Source organism: Diadema antillarum, unplaced genomic scaffold, assembly GCF_040938485.1.
Source record: "Diadema antillarum isolate AM-2024a unplaced genomic scaffold, OU_Dant_1.0 scf00000142, whole genome shotgun sequence".
Lineage (NCBI taxonomy): Eukaryota > Metazoa > Echinodermata > Echinoidea > Diadematoida > Diadematidae > Diadema > Diadema antillarum.
In genome coordinates, this window is record NW_027271031.1 from 612,403 (window position 1) to 638,993 (window position 26,591).

General features: G+C 37.7%; 1 protein-coding gene across 1 annotated transcript; it reads left to right on the forward strand.

Moving 5' to 3' along the window:
• The first annotated feature begins 1,890 nt into the window (after window positions 1–1,890).
• LOC139721375 (toll-like receptor 13) lies at window positions 1,891–2,487 on the forward strand. Its single transcript, XM_071632689.1, has one exon. It carries the CDS (start codon window positions 1,891–1,893, stop codon window positions 2,485–2,487), a length of 597 nt encoding a protein of 198 aa, XP_071488790.1.
• Window positions 2,488–26,591: the final 24,104 nt, after the last annotated feature.

The window sequence follows — 26,591 nt, forward strand, 5'->3', positions numbered from 1 at the left end:
CTTCAGGAGAATGGCATTACGCCTAAATGCCAGCGAGCGGAGCGAGCGAGCTTGAAAATTTTGACATTTTACAGTCCAAAAACTGCCGTTTGTAGCTATACTTTTTCGCTTTGGAAATTAAGAGGGGGCGGGGGGGGGGGGGACGCCCGGTGCGCCCCTCCCCCTCTGATCCGCCACTGGTAGTCAAGGGTGTCGGTTTATGTTCATGACTGCGGGAGGTATGACCAGCGAGGTGGCGTCGAAGTGACCAAGCATGGGAAGGATGTCCAAAATCTATCTAAATAGTAAACACTGTATAGATTACTCTTGTACTAGTACACATGTATAAAATCAGTGCTGCCAGAACCAGGGGTGCGAATTGTTTTTGCCTACGATTTTTTTTTTTTTTTTTTTTTTGGTGTTGTTTTTGTCCCCATGCAAAATATTTTTAAAAAATAGATAAAAAATAATAATCATTTAGGGTCCGGCGTTGAGGTCGCCCGCAGACTGAAGTTGTTTTTTTTTTTTTTTTGGTTTTTTTTTTTTTTTTTGGTTTTTTTTTTTTTGGTCTGAAGGGAGGTGCGTTCGCACCCAACGCACCCCCCCCCCCCCCCTGGTGACGCCCATGTCTTTATCAGGAGTGTTCAAAGGTTTCAATGTTTTAGAGTCATTATATCTCAAATCATGCAAAATAAGACAATTACAAAATCGCACATTTCAGGGTTTATGGTCCCTAAAAATACTGGACCTCGGCAAGAATTTCCTGACAACAATCGCGGAACCGGTGCTGCGACATGTTCCAAATCTGCAGAAGCTGGCATTACACAACAACAAGATTTCTCTCTTGGACTTTCAGCTTTCAGCGAAGCTCCAACATTTAACTTTCCTACATAGATTTGTCTTCGAATCAAATCGAGCATATTCCTCCGGAATTTTTTCGTGTTGGCCACCTAAGGACCTTAAACATGTCAAAAAATCACATTTTTTCTTTGGCAGGCAGTCCATTTTCTTTTCTGTCCAACATGACATATCTAAGACTCACCTCAAACCCAATTCGCAAAATGCCCTCCACGGCTTTTTACGGTCTGGACAACCTAGACCACTTACATTGTATATCTGAATGATCTTGGATTCTTAGAACAATTGACATCCCCCTTCAAACATCTTCAACGATTATCATCCCTTGATCTATCGAATAACAAATTTGGAATAGGAATCACATCATTTGATGGACTGAACTTTCTTCGCACACTAGATTTGAGGTCTGCCGCCCTCACCCCAGACAAACTGGTTGTAAGTGTTGGTCCAGTACTAGCTACTCTTTCACATCTTGAAGTACTTCGCTTAGATCAAAACCCGCTTGGCATTTTGTTACCCGATACATTCGATGGCCTCTTCCAGTTGAGAGAATTACACCTTAGAAATTGTCGAATTCCAGTTGTTCCCATGCAATTACTTGCCAATTTATCTTCTCTGGTGAAGTTATACCTAGATAAGAACAATATCATTTCAATCAGTTGTGATCACTTCCGGTATTTAACTTCTCTGCGCTACTTGAATTTGGGTACAAATAAACTGAGTGGAAACCTAAATAAGGATATCTTCAGGCAAAACAACCAATTGTACATGGTCTCCTTAACTAAGAATGCTCTCACAGGCATAGAAGAAAACACTTTTCTGCCAATGAAATATTTAGATATATCCAAGAATCAGCTTGCGTGCACTTGCAACCTTTCTTGGTTTAGAAGTTTCCTTAGCCAAGGCGATGTGACGCTGTCAAACCCCGAGACCACTGTTTGCTCACCGCAATCTATCTCACAATTCGTCGGGAAATCCATTTTAGAATTTGACTCTGAAATTGTCTGTGGGCCGAACCTGACAGTTTACATCTCTGCAAGTGCTGTGATTATAATGTGCATAGTAGGTTCACTTCTAGTCTGGCGAAACCGATGGTGGCTGAATTACAAGTGCTTTCATCTGAGGCTTCTTATCATTGGATACTACGAGTTGGAGGACGCACGCGAGCGTCAGGATTACCGTTACGACCTCAACATTATTTTCCCCGATGAAGACGAAGGTTGGGTACATGAACAGTTTCTGGCAGCTGTCCAGGAGCATCTTCCAGACTTCCTTCGCAACAGGATCGTGTGCGGCGACGACGATTTGCCCCTGGGAGGTATGCGCTTTGATGCCATTGATCGGGTCATTGAGAACAGCTTTAAGAATCTGGTGATCGTCAGCAACGCCTCTGTCAACGATGCCAACTACCTGATGACGCTCCAAATGGCTGTGGCGCACATGAATGCCGTCCAACTAGAAAATGTCGTCATGGTTTTTCGAGAGGGCATTCCAGACAATCAACTACCCTATCTGATAAGACTGTTTCTCAGCAAGAATAAACCCTACTTCCAATGGAACGAAGAAAGATACCAGCAAATGCTTTTCTGGGAAGAACTGACAAAAACGTTGACGAGAAACAAGAAAATGAATGGCATTTTGCCTCTCTGACAGGCCAAAATCTAGCCAGAGAGAAATTTGGTCACAGAACACTATGACATAGATTAATCATTGCTTCGCAGCTGATGTTTTACAATGTTTCCCATGCCCTTGGATCTGATCTTGCAGTCTAAAAAAATTATATGAATAATGTCCGCTGTTACTGACAGTTGTTTACAGTTTTGAAGGAGAAATTATACCTTACCAAATAATACGTTACCTCAATGTCAAAAGAGAATACATTGTATTACGCTTTATACTACTTTATAAGAGTGTACGTAGATCATCATTATCTCATGGTATCTTCATTCTATCTCTTTCTCTGCGCTGATTTCCACGAGGATATCATTTCTTTAATACTTTCATCAGCGGATGCTAAACTTCTTTTAGATGAAATGGTTGAACAGGAGTGTTTACCCAAAGTAAGTGAACATTTTTTTTTTCACTTGGCAGATTAGAAGACATTTGATATCAAAACTCTTTTAAAGAGGTCTGAGAAAGTTTGCACTGTACGGACACACGAAAATACTGCAGAACATCTACAAACATCAAATCTCTTCTCAGAAATACCGTGTACGTTCCTTTGTTAAAAAGAAAAAAATGCGTTTGCTCTACTAAATTCAAGAACCTGATGACCTTAGAGAGTAATAAGGTGTATCTGCTTAGATCTAACATCTTGGGAAGAGAAAAGAAAATTATTCAGATAATGGCTATCCGGCAATATTTGACGCATATCTTAATGGGTGTTCTTCTGTTCTTGGTCAGATATTTGACCTCGTCTGAAACTGATGGTGAAAAACGATATCTTTGTGGGGTTTTTTGTCATTGATGAGCTGCGTTATATTAACGCAATAAAACTTCATTAATTAACTGTCATCTATCTCATTATATGCGCTGATTATATAAGCAAATTAAATGATTTTAAGCAAATGATTATCATGCCGTCACTATTGTGATCTCTGGTATCAGAATTATCATCACCGTAATAATGACTGTATTTTGGGCAGACAACTGGAATTGTCAAACTTTGACGCAAGAAAATAGTGGATGCCTCCGTCTCTTCCGATAAACGAGAAATGGTGAAGGATCCACCGTAATGCATTTATGTGCTATCTTTTATATATAAAACACAGATTAAAACATGGATAACACACAGTAATGATTTACTGCAAAACAAATAAACCAATTCACAATATGTAAATACCATAAACATAGAAAATACAATGTTAGCGAATTATTCATGTAAACTAAAGGATGCAATCTGACGGTACATAATATGATGTTCAATTTGACAAGATAATGCTGTTTGCGTTTGTTACATACTCAAAAAGCTGCATCACTTCGGTGATCCCTCGCATTTATCCCCAAGTTGAATTATCCTTCGGGTTTATGCCAGGTTCAAGTGTGTACGTGTGTGTCACACACAAACACACTGCTATACCTTCTGACCATTCGAGCAGTGAGAATTTAGGGTTTCTGGGACGAACACTGAACTAGGGCTTTCTATAGCTCAGTCGGTAGAGCACCGGGCTAGCATCCGGAGGTCTCGGGTTCGAATCCCGATGGAATCCCATTTTCTTGCTCAATTTTCCACTGATAAATAATAATCATTTCTGGTCAGTTTTTCTGTTTGCGTTTGTTACATACTCAAAAAGCTGCATCACTTCGGTGATCCCTCGTATTTATCCCCAAGTTGAATTATCCTTCGGGTTTATGCCAGGTTCAAATGTGTACGTGTGTGTCATACACAAACACACTGCTATAGCTTCTGACCTTTCGAGCATTGAGAATTTAGGGTTTCTGGGACGAACACTGAACTAGGGCTTTCTATAGCTCAGTCGGTAGAGCACCGGGCTAGCATCCGGAGGTCTCGGGTTCGAATCCCGATGGAATCCCATTTACTTTGCTCAATTTTCCACTAATAAAAAGTAGATATCGGTAGAAATTGATAAAATTGATACCCTTAAAACTAATAGTTTGTGCAGAGGAAGCCAAACAGGATAAAGAAAACTTTTGACATAGCCAGCAGAGAGAAACGTGGAAGGATATATCATAGAGGTCAATACAAAAAAAAAAACGTTCATGCCTGGAGATGAGAAAAGTGGTGTCAAAGAAAAAAAAGAAGCTGACTACACCGACACTAAAAGGCTGCAGCCATGGAATCATGTGTCTCAAAGTAACATGGATATTATACCTGCAGCTGTGTGGATAGATGTGTATATTGTCATAAACCTGCATTTGTGGATATTATACCTGCGGCTGTTTGGATAGATGTGTATATTGTCGTAAACATACATTTGTGGATATGGCCTGTTCGGACCACGTTGAAAAGAAAACAGGGATCTAGACTGGGACAATGCTGTTTGAGGTGAGGCAAGAATAAAGTTTTTGTTGCTTTAGGTTTGATATTATTATTGGTGGTGATTTATTTCGTTGTCAGATTGTGTGACATATGTTTGTTTGTTTTGTTGTTGTTGTTGTTTTTTGTGTGTGTCATATGTTGTTGTGCCACCAGTATTTCCCTAGTTTCCGTAATAATTGGGGGCTTGTCCGGGAACTGGACATTCAAGACATGTTGTGTTTGGATGTTGAATTTCGTCGACGGATTCGTCGTTGCGGAGAAGTTGGCTAATAGTCCAAGCTACGCATTTTGATGCGGTGAGTAGATTGTAGTCCCGTTTGTGGTCACTGGTATGCTTGATAATCGTTTGGTGGGGCGTTTGGTGTAATAGTAATTTGCCTCCGTTTTAAGGGTAAGGTGAAAACTTTATGACCTGGAGTTGGTTGTATGCATCTTTTCTGCAAAATTGTTGCAGGTGACGTTTTGTGACTAAGTCTATTTGTTTGGTCTCCCGGATCGACCCAATCGTGTTCGTTGTAATTGCTTTTCGTTTGTTTTGACGTTCGATTTGGTGGTGTGCATTTTGTACGGTCGTATTTACTTACGTAGTCATAGCATTACACAGTAGTTCACCGATTTTGATGTTGAAGAATTCCTTTAGTCAGGATTTGACAGTGACCGGATTGAAAAGGCTGATCAAGGCCAATTTGAGGACTGCAGCTAGTAGGCTAGGAGTAGATTTGACTGGCAAGACAAAAATATTTGATGCTGTAGTAAAGCATGAAAAGTTACGAACTGTGCCTACTGTTGTACTTTCAAGAGAAATCAGAACCAAGTGGTTTTGTAAAAGTGTCACGTTGAGTGTATGGAAGGAGTCAGAGTGTAGCAACCCAAACCCAGTGCATGAAGATGATGATGAGATTGATGAGAGGTACAAGAATCTTGTGTGTTGTGGTGTTTCTTGTACCTTATTGAGTTGAAGATTCAGCTTGTGTCTGGATCGGCGACAGTTGGTGTTAATGACAACATGCCGATGACAGGTATCTCTCTTTTGTTGGGAAATTATTTGCCTGGTGGTAAGGTAGTGCCATCACTAGCTGTGTGTTCTAAACCTGGCAGGGATTTAGTCCCAGAAACCTCGGAGGAGGAAATCCCAGGTATTGTTCCATCGTGCACAGTGACAAGGGCACAGGGGATGACAGAGAAAGCGACCATGAAAGGAGACGATGCAGCTGAAGTCACTTTGAGCGATGCATTTTCGCCGAGATGAGTGAGAGTATGGATGAACCTGTTCATTCGGGTGCTGTTCGTTATTCCGAAGGTTCGCTATTCCGAAGGTTCGTTATTCCGAAGGTTCGTTTATAATCCGAAACACACACATTCCCTATACCTAGAGGTTCGTTAATCCGAAAATGAAAAAGGGTTCGCTAATCCGAACATTTGTGGCGTTATTCCGAAGGTTCGTTATTCCAAAGATTTGTTAATCCGAAAATGAAATTCGGAATAACGAACCTTCGGAATAACGAATCTTAGGACTGAAGAGCCTTTGGAATAACGAACCTTCGGAATAACGAGCTGTAACCGTTCATGCAGGGCCAATTTTCAGTCAGTCTGCTCTGATTGAAGCACATGGAGAACATGCAGGTGGTAAAAGCATGAATGACTCATCTTGTGTTGCTGCAGTCCATGTACAGGATGTACCAAGTGATGCAAAAGAGTATATACCTCAAGTTGATTTGAAGTCAGGAATGATTCCCAGGGTAGACAATTCCAAAGGGATGTGTAATTCAGAGATATTGCTTGATCCATTGCCAGAGTCATAGATAGGTCGAGGTCGTGTGTTTCCATGTAGTGCCAGAGTTCAGGCGATTATCCAAATCGTGTTTTTCCCCTCCCCCCCCCCCCCCCACTCCTGCAAGAAAAAGTTTCTCCGATTTCTTCGAATGTGCGGTTTTTACCTCTCAAGAAGGTGATCAAATTTGATTGGTCAGGAGCCTGTGAGACATCATTCAACAAATTGAAAGCAGTGCTGATGTCGGATCCAGTGCCGGAGGCGCCAAACTTTGAGACACCTTTTCAGCTCGCCGTGGATGCCAGCGATATAGGGGTTGGAGCTGTACTCTTACAAACGGACAAATCTGGTCTCCTGAAACCTGTCAGCTACTTCTCCAAGAAGTTGAACAGACATCGGTAAAGATATTCTACCATGAAGAAGGAGTGCTTTGGTCTGGTGTTAGCAGTTCAGCATTTCGAAGTGTACCTGAACAACTCGTGTGAAGTAACTGTATATACAGACCAAAACTCGTCCACATTTCTCGAGCGATTTCGCAGTAAGAACCAGAGACTCTTTCGATGAAGTCTATTTCTGCAGCCATATGGACTGAAAGTGATTCACATCAAAGGAAAGGACAACCTACAAGTTGTGATTGCTACTTTCTGCTTGTTCTTAAATGATATGTAAATTCAAATGCACAGGGCACTGAGAATATCTCAATTCTAATGTTTGCTTGATGATGTGACAATCAAATCCTTAAAGATTATCTTGAATCAGAGACTTACCTGATCGCTGCATTTTTCGCGTGCACGTTACGAGTTCGACACCCACGAATCATACAGCCCACGAGTCATACAGCCCATGAGTCATACAACGCACGAGTTTACAGCCCATGAGTTCGACACTAGCAAACAAGGCACACGTGTTGAAATGTCGATCTCGTGGGCTGTCTGTACCTAGTGTTGAACTCATGGACTGTATGACTCATGGACCTTTATTCATTGTCAAGCTCGTGGGCTGTAGGACTCGTGGGTATCGGTCTCGTCGGATGACCCCACGAGTTAAAGTCGTTTTTTAATTGAAAACTCCTTGCTCAGCTTTATAATTTCGGGAAATTACATTCGACTGACGTGGTTCTTGCACAATTAGGCCTATATGATCAAGTATCAAATGTCTTAGCTGACCGAAAGCATGTTATTGATATTTTCATGGACTTAAGATAGGCATTTGATACTTTTGACAATTCAATTTTATTATCAAAGCTACATTTTATGGTATAAGAGGAACTGCTCTGAAACTGATCGCAAGTTCTCTTAGTGATCGAAAGCAATTTACATGTTTTGATTTCTGTAATTCGGAAACATTGTTCAAATGTGGCGTACCATAAGGGTCAATTCTTTGGCCAATATTGTCTTTGCTTTATGTTAATGATTTACCTATTAAAATGCATCAAGCTTATTACAATGTACAATACGTAATTTTTGCTGATAACACCAATATATTTCTCTCAAACTCAAATTTTCAATGTCTCATTAGATCTTTATAAATGAATTACCAAAATTGTCACGGTGGTTTAAAAGTAATATCTTATCTTTTGAACTTTCAAAAAGTAAAGTATATATATATATATTACAGATCCAAGGAAACTGATTTGTAGTGGTAGTGAGTGTATTTTGAATATAGATGGTATTCCTCTTGAGAGGACAGCATCCACTAAATTCTTTCGCATCAAGATTAATGAAACTCTCAGTTGGAATGATCTTGTGAAATATATTTCATCTCCTCTTGCTTGTAATGCCGGAATATTATGTAAACTCAAACATTGTTTATCTTTGGGTATTTTAATTATCTTTATAATGCACTCATCCTACCACACATTTCTTATTGTCATATGATATGGCCAAACTCGGTATCTGCCAGCAATACCATATTAAAATTGCAAAAGTAAGCTATTCGTATGTGTGAAAATGCTGGTTATAATGATCACACATATCCCCTTTTCTTCGGTTTCTGTTTACCTTTGGGAGCAATGATTAAAAAAATTTTTTCAAGATGTCACATTAAAACTTGATGCATTTGTTTAGGTCTGTTGTGTCACAAAACATCCTACCATATAAAATTTTGCAATAAAGCCTAAGATATAAGGAGATATCAGTATTTTTCCTCATTAAACCATAACTATAGACGATTTAGCTTAGAAACATCTTTAGTAACTATTGTTCATATTTTGTGTATCTAACAATACTTAACATCGATTATACGGATTCAAATTTTTACAGTGGTTGTTTCTATCCCTAACTGACATTTTAGAACCATTTTAAAGCACTAATGCTGGGTTTTTTGTTTCTTCTACAAATGATAAATTATGCCTTTAAAGGTAAACGATATTCACACTTTACAAAATGCACTTTAATGTTCCGCTTTGATACCGAGTTATTACCTCCTTCATTTATCGATATGTTCCAGTTTAACTCAGAAATCCATTCCAGTCCGACAAGGCATGCAACGGATGTACACTTGAATAACCCCACAACAATCTAAGCACACAAATCCGTACGACATATTTATGCTTGCCCAGAAATTGGAATAAATTTGCACTTGAGTAACGTAACATCAAGTCTATTTATTCATTTAAAACAGCAGCAAAGAAAATAATGATCTCACTGTACCAGTGATACTTCAGGTAGAAACCCTAACGACTCATGCTTTATTCATTGTTGTATCTATCATGTTTATTTCTCTCTGGGTATTTGCACTAGCGGATTCACCTGCAGTATACTATGTTCACCTGATCCACTTGGATTTATTCCTTCTCTGTTGTTCATTATTCATGTCATGTCAGGCAAAAATCATGGTCCTCTATAACGTCATGCCGTGAAAGGGCACATGAAATGTTATGCTTCGTTAACGATTGCTTTTTTTTTCTTCCTCTCCTCTCTCTCTCTGTCATTCAATGTGACTTCAATGTGACTATTCCATGACAAAAGAAACATTTATGTGATTACATCCCTGTAACTTATAAATATAATTATAAGCATGTATGTATGTGCCCAGGTAAGAGAAGTATGTTGAGTTAATCTGGCAAGACTAGTATCGGGTGTTTTGTCATCCCCTCCCCCTCCTTTCTTCTTCTTCTGCTTCTTCTTTTATTTTCTTTCTCTCTCTCTCTCTCTCTCTCCAACCCTTATTCCATGAGGATCATATCGGGCCCTTTTGTTTTTCTTCATTGTAATGGTATTCGTTGTAGGTTGCCCAAAGGCCAAGCTCTGTGCTTATTCTTGGCAATTATTCTGTATGCAAATTAAGACGTAATTCATGTAATCATATTGCAGATGTGTTGAATAATTGATGAAAATGATGATAATTGTTGAAATTATTTATACTACTGTTATTTTGTACTATGTTAATGAAATTGCAGAAAATTGATTTATTTGAAAGTAGTATACAGACAATAAATCAAATCAAATCAAATCAAATAATTCATTTCTCCTACAGCACATTGATTACTGTTCTTACAATGCAAATGTGCAATTAGCAATGATTTAACCAAAATTTTAGTTGTCAAGAGAATATTGCTAAAACACAATATCTCATTTTTCAATTTAAGGTTTTAACTGGAAGTTCATGAAGTGATGCTATTTTTATATATATATCGTTTTCATTGTTATTATGTTTTTGCTTTTGCTTTAACATTCAATTTGAATGTGCTTTTTTGATGCGTTGTGGTTGTTACGATATTTATACCCACAGGTTTGTATCACTTGAGTTCCCACTTTGTACTCTCGTGTTGTACGAATACAGGCTTCTTTCTAAAATCAAGCCCTTGGGATCTGATGATATTACCCTGTTTTTTAATAAAGCGCAATGAATAAATAAACAGATGTTTACCTTTTTTCATTATGGAATTGGTGCTCTCTTTTTAATCTTGTTTTAAACTTATTCATTTCAAATTGTATTTTGTAAACTTGTGTGCATGGCCTTCCTGAAAAGCGGCTTTTTAACTGCTCGGAGACTTTTACCGTGTTGAAATAGATGAAATCCAATTCAATCTAATCCACTCATAATCTAAGATAATATGCTAAATCCCACAACTGACACATTAAATAACATGCACATAAACTCGTATACAGATTTATATACATGCAAATTTAAGGATGTGAAAGTACAATGTAACAGCGAGAGTGAAGTATTTGATATAGAATTGTTTCAACGCATAATCACGTTCATAAACATAGTGAAGTAGTTGATATGATATTATTTCAAAGCACTACCACGTTGATAAACATTGATAAACAACGGACACACGGTACATAGGCATGTGATCGATACTGTATTTGAAACAATACTTTGCACACATGAAACTCGCTGGTTGCCATCTCAGTAGGTCTATTCAATTCAGAATGGTCATTGATGGTATTGTTTTGTCCCTTTGGATGCGTGAGAACCAATAAGGTTTATGAAACCGCAACTAATATTGTAAAGAAGTGACGTCCTTCTCATAGCGACCCAGATTTTTAAAAAAAAATGATACAAGTGAAAGCATTGTCATCGGGGACCAACAAATACATCATATGCACTTCAGAATTCAGTAGCAAAGGGAATTGCTTCTTCAAGATTCTACATTCAGGGAGATGCAAAGGTAGGAATTTCTTATGACTTGTATAGATGTAGTAGATAAACTCAAAGTGCCTTGTGGAAATATCATGAGAAAAGATATTTAACACACAGGCTCTCTTTCAACACAGATTAACTCTGGGATATATGCCGTAATATTCTACAACGTCCCATGGAAGACCTGCGTACAAATACCTTGTGGGTTAGATAGCTTGTGTCGGTATAATTCTGGCATTATGTTTTCTTCATTCTGTTGTAAGTTGCGCCATGACCTAGGAGTCTTTAATGGTACTGGGTAAGGGCTTTGGTTTTGCCGGATAAAAGATACGCTAAAGTTTGTTTGTTTTTTCGGGAGGGGGGTGCTTCTTGGAGAAGGACTGTCTTTTTCCTGGAAGGAGGGCGAAGGCAGCGAGCGTGCCAGCCGAGAGAGATAGTTTCTGGAGTACCAGGTACTGAAATTTGGTAAATATTCAATGCACGTGACTACAAAGAAGGGAGATTGTCTTACGAATGATGTTGCTCTGATCAATTTTTGAATAGATGATATTACCCTGTTTTTTAATAAAGCGCAATGAATAAATAAACAGATGTTTACCTTTTTTCATTATGGAATTGGTGCTCTCTTTTTAATCTTGTTTTAAACTTATTCATTTCAAATTGTATTTTGTAAACTTGTGTGCATGGCCTTCCTGAAAAGCGGCTTTTTAACTGCTCGGAGACTTTTACCGTGTTGAAATAGATGAAATCCAATTCAATCTAATCCACTCATAATCTAAGATAATATGCTAAATCCCACAACTGACACATTAAATAACATGCACATAAACTCGTATACAGATTTATATACATGCAAATTTAAGGATGTGAAAGTACAATGTAACAGCGAGAGTGAAGTATTTGATATAGAATTGTTTCAACGCATAATCACGTTCATAAACATAGTGAAGTAGTTGATATGATATTATGTCAAAGCACTACCACGTTGATAAACATTGATAAACAACGGACACACGGTACATAGGCATGTGATCGATACTGTATTTGAAACAATACTTTGCACACATGAAACTCGCTGGTTGCCATCTCAGTAGGTCTATTCAATTCAGAATGGTCATTGATGGTATTGTTTTGTCCCTTTGGATGCGTGAGAACCAATAAGGTTTATTAAACCGCAACTAATATTGTAAAGAAGTGACGTCCTTCTCATAGCGACCCAGATTTTTAAAAAAAAATGATACAAGTGAAAGCATTGTCATCGGGGACCAACAAATACATCATATGCACTTCAGAATTCAGTAGCAAAGGGAATTGCTTCTTCAAGATTCTACATTCAGGGATATGCAAAGGTAGGAATTTCTTATGACTTGTATAGATGTAGTAGATAAACTCAAAGTGCCTTGTGGAAATATCATGAGAAAAGATATTTAACACACAGGCTCTCTTTCAACACAGATTAACTCTGGGATATATGCCGTAATATTCTACAACGTCCCATGGAAGACCTGCGTACAAATACCTTGTGGGTTAGATAGCTTGTGTCGGTATAATTCTGGCATTATGTTTTCTTCATTCTGTTGTAAGTTGCGCCATGACCTAGGAGTCTTTAATGGTACTGGGTAAGGGCTTTGGTTTTGCCGGATAAAAGATACGCTAAAGTTTGTTTGTTTTTCGGGAGGGGGGTGCTTCTTGGAGAAGGACTGTCTTTTTCCTGGAAGGAGGGCGAAGGCAGCGAGCGTGCCAGCCGAGAGAGATAGTTTCTGGAGTACCAGGTACTGAAATTTGGTAAATATTCAATGCACGTGACTACACAGAAGGGAGATTGTCTTACGAATGATGTTGCTCTGATCAATTTGATTTCCTTTAACGTTTTATATTTGAGGTTGTAGTGTCAAAATCATAAGAAAGAAAAATACATCTTTCGATTTCACGTTGGCACGCAGCAAACCTATTTGGGCAATAGCAATATTTTCTTTGCACTTCTTGTAATCTAGCGAGGTCTATAGTGGGGAATGCTAATGCGGCATTCATCTAGTTATCCCTGCACGTTCTTCCACGAGGGTCCAAACTTTGTAGCCAGGTGTAGCCGTCATGGCCTTCGGGAAGTCCCATCTCATCTACCGGCAGAAATAACAGTTCTTGCCCTGAATCAGAACAAAATCGAATTCCTGTCAAACAGGTCACTCGTTGATGTACCAGCCGTAAAGACACTGAAATTATGGGGAAACCAGCTGAAGTATATCATGAAAGAAGCTCTTTATCCACTTGCAAGCCTAGAAGAACTATTTCTCGGTTACAATCGTCTCAGAGGGCTAAGTGCAGACACGTTTTCTATGAATCCGAATCTCCGGTTTCTTGATCTTTCACGCAATAATTTCTTGGTGATTCCCCTCAAAGCATTGAACCAGCTCAGCTCTATGCCGAACGTGAACTTTGATGCAAATTGTAAGAGCCACTTTCACTTCGCAGGACGTCTTCTTACAAGCATCAACAAGTTATACCTTACAGGGAAAAACATCACACGAATCTTTGAAAACGAATTTACCCCATTAGCAGTGGCAAACATCTCCTTGCTAAAACTATCGAAAAGTAACATCTCGTATATTCCGTATTGCGCATTTCACCGCTTAAAGCATATAAGAGGACTGGAACTTGATCGAAATAGTTTGGTAAACTTGTCGTTCAATTCGTTTCTTGGAATGGATAGTCTGGAACATTTGAACCTAGTTTTCAATAAGATAGTCCGTATCCAGGGCTTCCAAATAAACGTGACAAATTCCACTTTACATTTTCCTCCCCTAATTAGTTTGAATCTCTCAACAAACAAAATATCGTCCTTGTCAGAACGCCTATTTCAAGGTTTGGACCTATTAACGTCATTGCGCCTCAGGTCATGTAGGCTAAGAAGTTTACAAAATCACACATTTGAGGGCCTATGGTCCCTGGAAATACTAGACCTGGCTAGAAATTCATTGATTTCTATCGCTGAACCGGTGCTGCAGCATGTACCAAGACTGCAGAAGCTCGGATTCTTAGAACAATTGACAGTCCCCTTCAAGTATCTTCATAGGTTGTCATTCCTTGATTTATCTCATAATAGCTTTGGAATAGCAACAGCGTCATTCAGCGGGCTGACTTCACTTCGTAAACTAAATTTAAACTATGCCGACCTCACCCGAAACAAATTGGTAATAAATACAGGTCCAGTGCTTGCTGCATTGTCTCATCTTGAAGTACTTTTGTTGGGAAGAAACCCTCTCGGAACTCTATTTCCTAATACATTCGAAGGTCTATTCCATCTAAGGCAGTTACATCTTACACAATGTGGAATTACTAGCCTTTCCGGGAAATTATTTGCCAATTTATCATCGCTAGAGCAGTTACACCTCGACAAGAACAATATCCTTTCTGTTACTTTCGATCATTTCCGGTATTTAACTTCTCTGCGCTACTTGTATTTGGGAACAAACCGACTGAGCGGAAACCTACCAAAGGACATATTCAGGAAAAACACAAACTTGTACTTGGTTTCCTCATATCAAAACGGTTTCACTGGCATAGAAGAAAATACGTTCCTCCCAATGAAATATTTTGATATATCTCAGAATCACCTTTTGTGCACTTGCAATCTTTCTTGGTTTAGAAGTTTTCTTAGCCGAGGAAATCTGACACTGAAAAACGCTCGGACCACTGTTTGCTCACCTCAATCTCTATCAGAATTTGTGGGGAAATCAATTTTAGAATTTTACCCTGATAAGGTTTGTGGACCAAACCTGTCTATTTACATTTCTTCAAGTACACTGATCCTTTTGTTTATTGCTGGATCATTTCTGGCTTGGCGAAACCGATGGTGGTTGAATTACAAGTGTTTTCATTTGAAGCTCCTTATCATTGGATACTACGAGTTGGAGGACGCACGCGAGCGTCAGGATTACCGTTACGACCTCAACATTATTTTCCCAATTGAAGACGAGGATTGGGTACTTGAAGAATTTCTGGTAGCTGTCCAGGAGCATCTTCCTGACTTCCTTCGCCACAGGATCGTGTGCGGCGACGACGATTTGCCCCTGGGAGGTATGCGCTTTGACGCCATCGATCGGGTCATTGAGAACAGCTTTAAGAATCTGGTGATCGTCAGCAACACCTCCGTCAATGATGCTAACTACCTGATGACGCTCCAAATGGCTGTGGCGCACATGAATGACGTCCAACTAGAAAACGTCGTCATGGTTTTTCGAGAGGACATTCCCGGCAATCAGCTGCCCTATCTGGTAAGACTGTTCCTCAGCAAGAATAAACCCTACTTCCAATGGAGCGAGGAAAGATACCAGCAAATGCTTTTCTGGGAAGGACTTACAAAAACGTTAACGAGAAACAAGAAAATGAATGGCCTTTTACCTCTCTGATTGGCCTATAGCTAGACAGTTTAATCAGTAACTCGGGGATGGTATGGAATGCTTGATCTTACAATTTAGGAATTTGGCAGAGTATTCGGGTGCACGTCAAGAGATCGACACTCACGCGTATTACAGTCAAAGATTCGTATATAGCCCTTGAGTCCTACAGCCAACAAGTTATACAGTTCACAAGTCATGCAGCCCATGAGTTTGACATTATACACACAAGGCCCACGACACATTAAGCACTGTGTTTGTAGTAACGAACCTGTGGGCTGTTTTTGCCTAGTGTTGAATTCGTGGGCTGTATGACTCATGGACCGTTTTTTTTTTTTTTTTTTTTTTTGTGCGTCCAACGATGAACTTGAGGGCTGTATGACTCGTGAGTGTTGGTCTCTTTGGATAACCTCGGAAGAAATTACTTTATCAATTTATTTCAGCGAAATAACTTACACAATGACACTTACTGATTTTTTTTTTTCGTACTTGAAATTTTTGCGAATTTCGCGCACAGACAAGACGCACGCAAAACGTCTTCGTGATATAATGAATGCAAGTGGCAATTGAGAAAAAAAGGCCGCTAATATTTTGGTCTCACAGTATTCCCCATGTGATATTTTGTGTATAATCAAATTATATCTTTGGGTTGAGCATTGTAGAGAAAAAATATCCACCATGATTAAATGTTCCACTTTTTGCCAAAGTTAAAGCTTAAGAAATGTCTTCCAAATATACCGCGGATTTAAAACTTGTCAAGATATGTGAACTAAAATCATGTAGATATTACAATATAACAAAATGATTATCATTACAGTAGGTTTCCTGGCATATATCTAAGACTTCCTTCCTTTGAGGCAAGAAAAGTAAAATATTTGATGCCTTTGGAGCATGCATGCATGAGGTGGGCATCCAAGCCCCTATTATATACCTGTGATTATGTCAACTTATTCATGTACTTGGCAAGAACTAAAAAAATACAAGTTGAGAACGTAACAGATGAGGTATAAGGCATGAAACCACCTTTTCCAGCAAATACATATATATATATATATATATATATATGAAGGGTTTGTTTGCAAAAACCGATAAGTCCATTTTTGAAGATTTTGAAGTACGATCTCTGTCATAAAGTTCAAAATAATGCCTTTTAAATGATATATTGGTCACTACATATAATGGTATATTTTTAAAGTTATGGTTAAAAGAAGCAAAAATTTTCTTATTAGTCTCTTTATTTTTCTTGACCTTTAATCGCAAATATCTCCATTTGACAAATATGGACTTATCGGTTTTTGCAAACAAACTCTTCATATATATATATATATATATATATATACACGTAGGCATAAACAAATGGAAATAAGTGAATATGCAAATGAATGATATTATAGAAATAAATGTTTATCATTTATGTATCTTACTATCAGATAGAATGTAAGGGTGATGCAAAATAATTGCATCCTAGGTTCTCCACACACACATAAGTATTTTGGAATTTTACTCCGGGCAATATATGCATTCGTGTATTTGTAATATGTCAGCAAGTTTAAAGGGGGCCATAGATGTATAAATCAATTTATGCTCACACGCAATGTAAAAAGAGATTTTGATTTTTGTCCCTTTAATTATTGTTCCACAGTCCACATTTTAAAACTTAAAAGCATTATAAAATTGAACAAAAATGAGGAATTTACATAGGAGCATTTCTTGTCGTGCATAAACTCAGACAAGCTGATTGGAAATGAATTTTTACCTAAAATTTACAGTTTGAAGCATGGCAAATTATGAAAATGGATAACACATACGTTAAGAATAATTTTTATGAGAGAAGAAAAATGGACGTCGCTTACTTTGAAATACGAAAGGGTGACGTGGTCACGCGAGAAAGCTAGACATAAACAGCAAAGCAGAGCTAAGTCTAGACCCTATTATGTGCATACAAAGCCCAGCAAGAATTAGAAAAATCGCCACATATCATGCATATAGAAAAATGATTTTGAGTTTATGCTTAAATGAATTAGGAGAGGTGGTTAGATTAATTCTCTGTTCACACCATTTATGTGGAAGTTATTCTTTCTGTGCAAATACAGTTCGTAGGATAGTGATTTATATATTTCACTATTCTTAATGAACAGCTATAGAATCATACCAGGGACATTATTTATTTTAGTGATACATAATTCAACCTAGATGATTCAATGGTGAGATATTGCAAATTTTGTACCTGTACTATTCTACTGGAAAAAAATAAAGCGTTGGTGTCCAAGAAATGTTGCAAAATGTATTATTTGGTTTTCTCTTTGTTGTATCAAAAACATAGATTTCAGCCTTATTTTACACCAAATTCCCCATGCCAGAAACTCGTAACCTATTGCAGGCAAAGAGAATGTGGAATAAAATGTGTGCAAATTGTGCGTGGAAAAGTGCTTTTTAACTTGTACACAACACCTACCTTTCTAGAATAGTTTACGCAGAAAGTCAACATGAACTTTGTTGACTCGTAGCCGACATAATTATACAGACCAAGAAATCATACGGATTCAACTTGGATTCAAATCCACACCGTTCTTTAGAACATCAATTGTATACGAAAAATCATTGATTTTTCTAAAGGCTAATTTCAAGGTCCTGTTTACCTTTGGGAGAAATGACTTAAACAATTTTCAAGATATGACATTTAATGCATATATGTCGGTCTGTCGTACCACAAAACATCCTATCATATAAATTTGCGCAATAACGCCTGAAATATAAGGAGATATCTGTATTTTTCTCAATAAACGGTATCTGTTTAGTCTGGGAACATTTTTATCATAACCATTGTTCACATTTTGTATTTTTAGCAACACTTGAGATCGATTTTACCCTATGCAAATTTATACGGTGGTTGTTTCTATCCGTAACTCACATTTCAGAAGTATTTAAAAGCACTAACGCTGGGTTTTTGTTTCATCTGCAAATGGTAAATTATGCCTTAAATAATGACAAGTAATTCATTTGCCATTATCCACTTTAACACAATTTTTAATTCGGCATTGATTGTATCACAAGAACTTGCAGGTTTCGATTAGAGTAGAATATGCATAATCAGAGGTATCATCAACAATGATCGAGAAGCTATAGTGTACCCATCAACCCAGGTCATGATGCCAGTTGTATATGATATCTATCTATTCTATTTTATTTCATATTCATGTCTTCGTAGGGTGAGCATAACCCAAAGACAAGCAACATCGAAGGAATAGCTAATCAGAAAATTAACCAATACATGCCGCTGACATTCAGGAAATGCAAATATGTGTTAAGATACTACACATAGTACAATACTACACAGAAGAACACAAGCTTTTTGTATACATGAATACCTATTACCTTCTTTGGTAGTCATTCGCAGCAATGTGCTGTGTTTTCCAAATGTAATCTTATATTAAAACAGTAAATAAAGGTTTATTTTATGTGTCCAAAATAAGTAAACAAATACAGCAAATAAAAAAGGTCATCTTTAAGTCATTTTTTAAAGTTTCTGACAAATGGATAATTGCAATTTCGACCAAAAAGTTAAATTCAATACTACATTGAAGGGGAGCGTTAGCGAATGATCCTGAGCTGGACAGTTCACATGCAGAATGCAAATCTAGGCATGTAGATATAATTCACTCGTCTTGAGATTTGAATCAAGTTTGCCATGGTTAAGAAGTGCTGGATGTTCCTGAAAGTTCGACGTCTATTGAATACGAAAGGAAGAAGGCGGAACAGGAGCAGGAACAGGAGAGGAGAAGCATGGTAAATGGGTTAAGAGTGGCTTGTTGGTCCAGGACATGCCCGATAAAATACCTTTCGTCTCTAAACGATTCTTTTCAATAGAAAAGTTCCGAATTGACTCAAACGGAAGCAAATTAAGGTATATGGTACTGAAGATGTCAAGTAATACAAATACAATCATGCAACTGCAATATATCTCAAGCGGTCAACTTTCACCACGAAGATTGTAACAGCCATAATGTCAATTTACTTCATGTTTTATTTTCTTTTAAAATCCAAAGTTCATAAGTAGGATTCATTGTCAAACACAGCTTCACATAATGTGCTGGTCAAAGGATCTCTTTTGACACAGGTTCGTTGCTTGGACTTATTATGTTGGTCTATGTCAGAGATCCTTTCGCAATTCAATTAAGAAATACCTCAAATATCGATTGCATTGCCAATCAAATTATGTTATCCCATGCCCTTTTTCTAGAATGCTAAGTTACTAAAGTCAGAAGATCTTCTTGAATCAAAAATAGACGAAGATTCTAGAAGTTGTACATGCAGGGATATTAATATCCCATTTACCACATAAAAATATTATTAGATTTTATGCCTATGCAACACCTGTTTTCTTAAATCAGGGTGAATTCAAGTCTCAACCAATCCTTTTTTCAACTGATCCTTTTCAGATCACACTTTCAACGTATACCCTCTAGAAAATTGTCTTTATTTCTTTTTCACTGTTACAGTGCAAAATTTCAATGTATTTTTTTTTCTCTTTGCATAAAATTTAACCCATTAAACTTGTAGTTTTTTCCTAAAAGTTAATGTAGTGGGGGAGGTGAGGTCCTCTCGGGGGATTATTGCGGGGTGTGGGTGTATGTGTGTTGAACTGGATGATTTACTAGAAGTGTGATGGGGTGCTAGGTGTGTGAGTACGCCCTACTGGTTCTGTTGCGGGGTTCTTATGGCAATCCAGTGGGTAAGGGGCGAACACGAGGCACCATGAAAGATGACCGAGTGGGAGACGGATCTGCCTGTATAAAGTAATGGGAGAGGTCTTTATTAATACGATTGTACGTATGTAATGATAATATCATTACGAACAAACATCTTTGTCCAACACAAATACATGCCTTGAAATGCACTTGAAACACACTAACTCTCGGAACACTGTAGTGTACGATATCACGAAATCCGTACATGTTTAACACCAAAACCATCTTAGTCATAATAACACACAAATACCAAGTGAGTTATCATCCTTTAAGCCATGTAAATCCACAGGAGAGTATCAATAATAGTATCATAACTAGTGAAAGCATCTGCCGTCATCAGCTGTATGTGTCATAAAGTTAACTCTCTCTTTCTCTCTGTTGTTTCACTAATCATGACTTTTCAAAACCATTTATAATGCATTAAACAGACTGTAAATGGCTGAATACAAATGTTGTATTGTGGAACCATCTGATACATTGTAAATGTGTTACAACAATATCTGCTTTTTGAAACTTATACATTTTGTATGTTACAACACTGTAATGCCTATTCACATAGAAGGCTCACTCTACGAAATAAAATCATACTCTCCACACTTCATGACAAGCAGCCAGTGTCATGTCCACTCTGTTAATGTAATGTCAGACCCCATATACATGTAGTAGGATAAAGGCTTTTTACATCTGTGACTACCAGTCCTTGCATATAAAATATACAAAACATATCTCATTCATCATTATTTGTGAAAAGAATAATACCTGTTTTGTTTTAGAATCCAACAAAGATCTGACTCAAACTATGCTATTTTGGTTGAATGTCAATAATAATAAAAACACATGAGACAGCAGTTCTCTCTTCAGTAATTCCAAATTGCTGAACAGTTTTGCCCAAACGTAAATGCATCTATTATTAGCACTTTCACATAACCTTTCTTTAACCACATTTTGCTCTTTAATAAAAGTCACGCGATATCATACAGACAAATCCTCTCTTCAACCAACCATTCCTAACACATAAAAGTCACTTCGTCACAATCAAATCAACTATTGCTTAAAACAATTACAATCACACATCTGATCCATATAGGTTCTACTACATCAAATCTGGAATGTCAGCAAGGTAGGACGGCGGTATGATAATGCTGAAAAATTACATTATACCAAACTACTGCGGATCATGCAACTTTAGATCACAGGGTATACCAACTATAAAAAACACATGCAAATCTACACAATGTCTCAGCCTGACAAACCTTAAATGATGGTAACGGCAGTGCATTACACCTGTATTCTTAACTCCACCCTTGTGTGTGCCCAAACTATTATGATCGATACTCAGATAGCTACTTAACTCTCTTACTAGACAGCACATTTACAAAATACCCTGGTCCCTCCTATTAATACAGAATCTTACTCTATTAGGGGAAGCAAAAGGAATAATATTCCCTCTTACAACTTCAGTGGTATTACATTATAAACCCACAACATTGCTCTTACACTGTACTGTACATCTCTGAAAACCCACAAAATTATAGGGCCTACACGTACCTGCACTGTACATCTCTGACTCTATCTTTAGACTCTTCCACGTTACCAAAATCATATTACATAGTTGCATAATTAAACAATAGTCAATAAAAACCATCCATTTTTCCTATCACACTAAGCATTCTTTCTTTACTCATAGCACACTGACTCACTACGCTTATCCAACGTATCTTGAATTGACCGTGTACTCCAACCCCACTTAGGCCTACAGTCTTTACGTACTGCAGTATATCATACGCACAAGCCTACGACCGCAGTGACTCAATGCGCCTATACACAACACACATATCCGCAGGCTAATTCACACACATTACGACTGTGGCACTGACGTGCGTACTATACATACTAGGTGTTGCATCAAGCCAAATGTAAACCGTACTCCTAACACCAAATTATCCATCTTTAGAATAACATTATACAATCTAACAATAACACTTCCAAACCTGAAATATGTATGTATAATATGACAAAATGGATACTGCATGACATTGTGCCATAAACTGGTATTTCATGAAAAATGACGGAGTTCCACATAACGGACGCACTCACCTGTATAAAGTAATGGGAGAGGTGCCCCAACAAAATTGACAGAGACCCTCTATAGTTCAATGACAGCATATTGTGATCCATCACATTAAAAACATTTTTGACATTTTTAGGTAACATCAGGAAACAAGAGACTTATGTGATCTGATGTGTAATACAATGATGTTAGGTTCAATAAAAATCCATTCCCCAATAATGATATATTTGTCAGGATATTTTGTTCACGAACTTTTGTAGCAGATGCGTAAATACATGAATAGGAAATCTGGAAAAAAAACATGCAAAATTTACAATATCTATCACTTCTATTTTCCTAGCTCATTCCCCTTTCTGTTATATATTTTGTGTTCTCCATTTGTTACAGCCAACTTTAACATGTTATGGAATTGCCATATAAAAATGACAATATCACATGATCCAAAACGCTACGCACAAAGTAAACTCATTCTACTGGTCTGATTAAGCAATGTGCCAGTTGGCAGTCTCTGTCATGATAGCGATTATTTATCGACAATCTCAAACTGGAAAGCTTGTTGCTTGAAGGTACAAGTGTTTGTTTTATCAAGCGAGAAAAGTGGTGTACCTTCTGCACACAACGTCATGCCTATGTGTCATGAAATATACTGAGATTTCTTTCAATCACAATCAGGGCCCTGTTTTATGAAGAGATATAATCGATTATATAGTTGATTTCTGTGGTAAGTCTATGGCAGCCTGTGTGGTAAGGAAATTTATAATCGATTATATCTCTTGATAAAACAGGACCCAGATCTTTGAAAGTGCCTCTATGCCGTACAAATAAGTCACGTATACATCAAATGATATCAATATCTAACCTCGCTTTCAAGAGTACTTTCATGAATGGGAATAGAATCAACTAGACATTATGATCCAAATTTTATCAAAATCGCACATAAATTGTATTGTTTGGGGATTAAGTAGGCTTTTATAATATGCTAAGTTATTACTCAGCTCTTCATGAATTAGAATCTAAGGCAATGTTTTCAGATGGCTGCATATAAAATTCCGTGCAGTGATGTCATAATTGATTCCGAATTTTACCAATCCAGATTTAACCCATAGAAGCAAAGTTGAACATGGAGTGCTGTTACATTTTAATTGATAGAATAATGCGAAGCTTCATGCAAGAAGCTTCATCCAAATAGAGCATTGAATAATTGTCCCGGCCTCAAACATACTAGATAGTAATTTGAAAAACAGTACATTTGTCAACCATGACGGGATATTTTTTTGATGCATGTAGACATAAAAAGAAATCAAAAGTCAATTGCAATTCCACCTCGTGTTCAAATTTACTGAGATTACGGGTGGGGGTGAAGTTGACCGAACAAACAGGACAATGAATTTCACAGAAAATGAGAAAGACTGGGAGTTTATGCATTCGCAAGTTCTTTAGGAAACTGTCATATCACACTAAAAAACGATCTGCGTTGAAATCTTGGCTATATTGTGCTTCGAAAGGGGTGGCAGTTATTTCTTTACATTGAATAACATTGGTTGCTTTAATACGTACCAATCAATGATGAGATTTTACGCAGTATAAACCAAAACATTGTTTCCACAATAGAGAATATCACATGAACAATTTCAACCAGAAAATAGTTTCAAAACAAAGTTTTGATAGTTTGATTTTTTTCTTACAGCTGATAGGCCTATGACTTCAATAATACACATATTGCTATATGTAGCAATGATAAGATCTTCAAAAGACCGAAAGCTTGAATAAACGACATACGTTGATCACTAGCTACGTCCGCGAATGCTCTTATCTTCTCGCACTATATACATATCTATAATATATATATATATATATATATATATATATATATATATATCATATTTCTATACATATATATCTATATAGGCCTATTACATGTATACTAGCAGCACCCGTGGAAATCCACGGGTCAGATGGCTTTTATTTTCTAGTCTTTGTATTTGATTTTCCACATTTTTATGGATGAAGTAAAACACACATTTTCTCATTCCTTCATAAAATTGTGCTCCTCTCGTCTACCCACCACTTAACTACAGAATTTGAGTTTGGAGGGGTTAGCAGCATCCATTGAAGATATTTCCCTCACCTCCCCGCTCACACACACACACACACAGAGACAAGTTCGGGGAGAAACTACTGAAAACGCTTTGATATATCAACATTCCGAGAAAATTCTGCCAAAAGATTCTTCCCGTCGAAATGAGATTTTTACTTTGAAATTACTCTCACCCATCCCCGCGCATGTGCATCCATCGTATTACAGGCACCTGCGGAAATCCACGGCTCTCAGGGCCTCGTACAGTATGTTTTTTTTTTTTTTTTTTTTCCAGTCATATTTCTTACCCTACGCATTAGAATAGAAAAAAAAATCAAATATTTTTGCCTTCGTTTGCTTTCACCTTTTTGCTTGTTTTTTCCACCCAACTTTGTGTGATGGATCATAGATCCACCCATGTATATGTGCTTCAGATTGTTTATTATCATTATTATCAATCTCTCTATATTGTGATTTTTATCATTATCACTTTTATTGTTATTATATGTTGTTATCAACATTTGGGGGGGAGGGAGATCATAGTCATTAGATTCTTGGACGCATTAATATAAGGAAGAAAAACGGGGAAGGAAAAAAGTTAATTCGTCACGGATTGTGAATATCTGTTTTATTTCATTTATGTAAAAGGCACTCTTCACTTGATGAGAGGTTCAAATAGCTTTTGACACATTTATTTTTAAACACTAAAAAAATCCATCCGTTACATATAGTGCCTCTTCCGCTCAGGAGGCTTTTTATCATGCATGGGGGGGGGGGGGGGCCGAGTAGAGCCATTTAGGTTTTTGGACATTGTAATATATGTATACGTATAATTGTATATATATATATATATATATATATATATATATATATATATATATATTTATTTATATATATATATATATATATATATATATATATATATATATTGCTTGATTGTAGGGCTGAATCATGGAGGGATTGTAAATATCTTTCTTTTTCATCAGGTAAAGGTTGCTCTACTCTTGAATAAAAGGGTTTTCTTTAAACAATCCTGTGCAAAACTGCTTCACTGCAATCACATATACATTGTACGTGATCTTGTGCCGAGTAGGCATACGTCATTAAATTCTAGTGTTTGTTGATGTTGTTGTTGTGCTTTTCCCATGAAAAGTACACTCGCTATAATTCCACTGCTCAGTTCAACCAATACAAAGACAGAAATTGAGGGAGATAGTGAGAAAGTGATCGAGAGCTATGGATAGGCAAATTTCCGGAGAGCGTTATTTTCTTGGAATTTATTGTAACGTTTCAAGGCACATTCCTTCATCTCGTCACATTGCATTTACACAACCGATGTATACAGTAGCTCTATCCCCCACCCCTTTTTTTCCAAGTCTGTTTTTAGGAGCGTACTGTGTAGTCCAAGCAAGCGAGTCATCGAGTCAACTCTCGCGAGTGTCATAACATGTAGAACAGACAAAACACGTGAATGGCCAACACAGCAATTTACTATGCCCGTCACTTTGAGCTAATTCTGACATTACATTATCCTAAATTTAGGGAGGCAGCCTCTGGATTTGTTGAAGTTCGATATGATTCCGACACTTGGATCCGTCATGCATGCACAAATTTATAGGATTATCGCGACATTCTGGCCGGCTGCCCTAAAGCCCCGGTCACACAGCACTCCACGTCCAAATCACATACAAAAAGTTATGAAAATCTGGTGGACGTGGTCGTAACTGGTAATTTTTTGGTCAATTTTGGTTTGGCCGTGGTTTGTACGGGGTATGGCCGTTGGCGGCTGTTCCATTGCTGAAGCACTGCCTAAGCACGGCTAACCACGTCCAGCCATGTGTGTGTACGCGGAAAAATCTATTTGCCAGCGATAAGCCGCTAAACACGCTATTTCCCGTGATACCAACGCGTAACACGTGTCAGATGACCGTGCTCCTGCCCGTGACAGATCGCTAAACTTTCGCGTCTTTACCGCGTCTCCCCAAGTTTTAAGCACTGCCGGAACACGGATTATCACGTGTGTTTCACGTGTGTTGCACGTCTTTACCACGTGTGCCGCCCGTGGTTGTCCGCGGAATAAAATTTTGGGCAGTTGAAAAC

Coding starts and splice junctions, on each gene's coding strand:
- LOC139721375 (XM_071632689.1), top strand. CDS start 1,891: ATGTGCATAGTAGGTTCACTTCTAGTCTGGCGAAACCGATGGTGGCTG.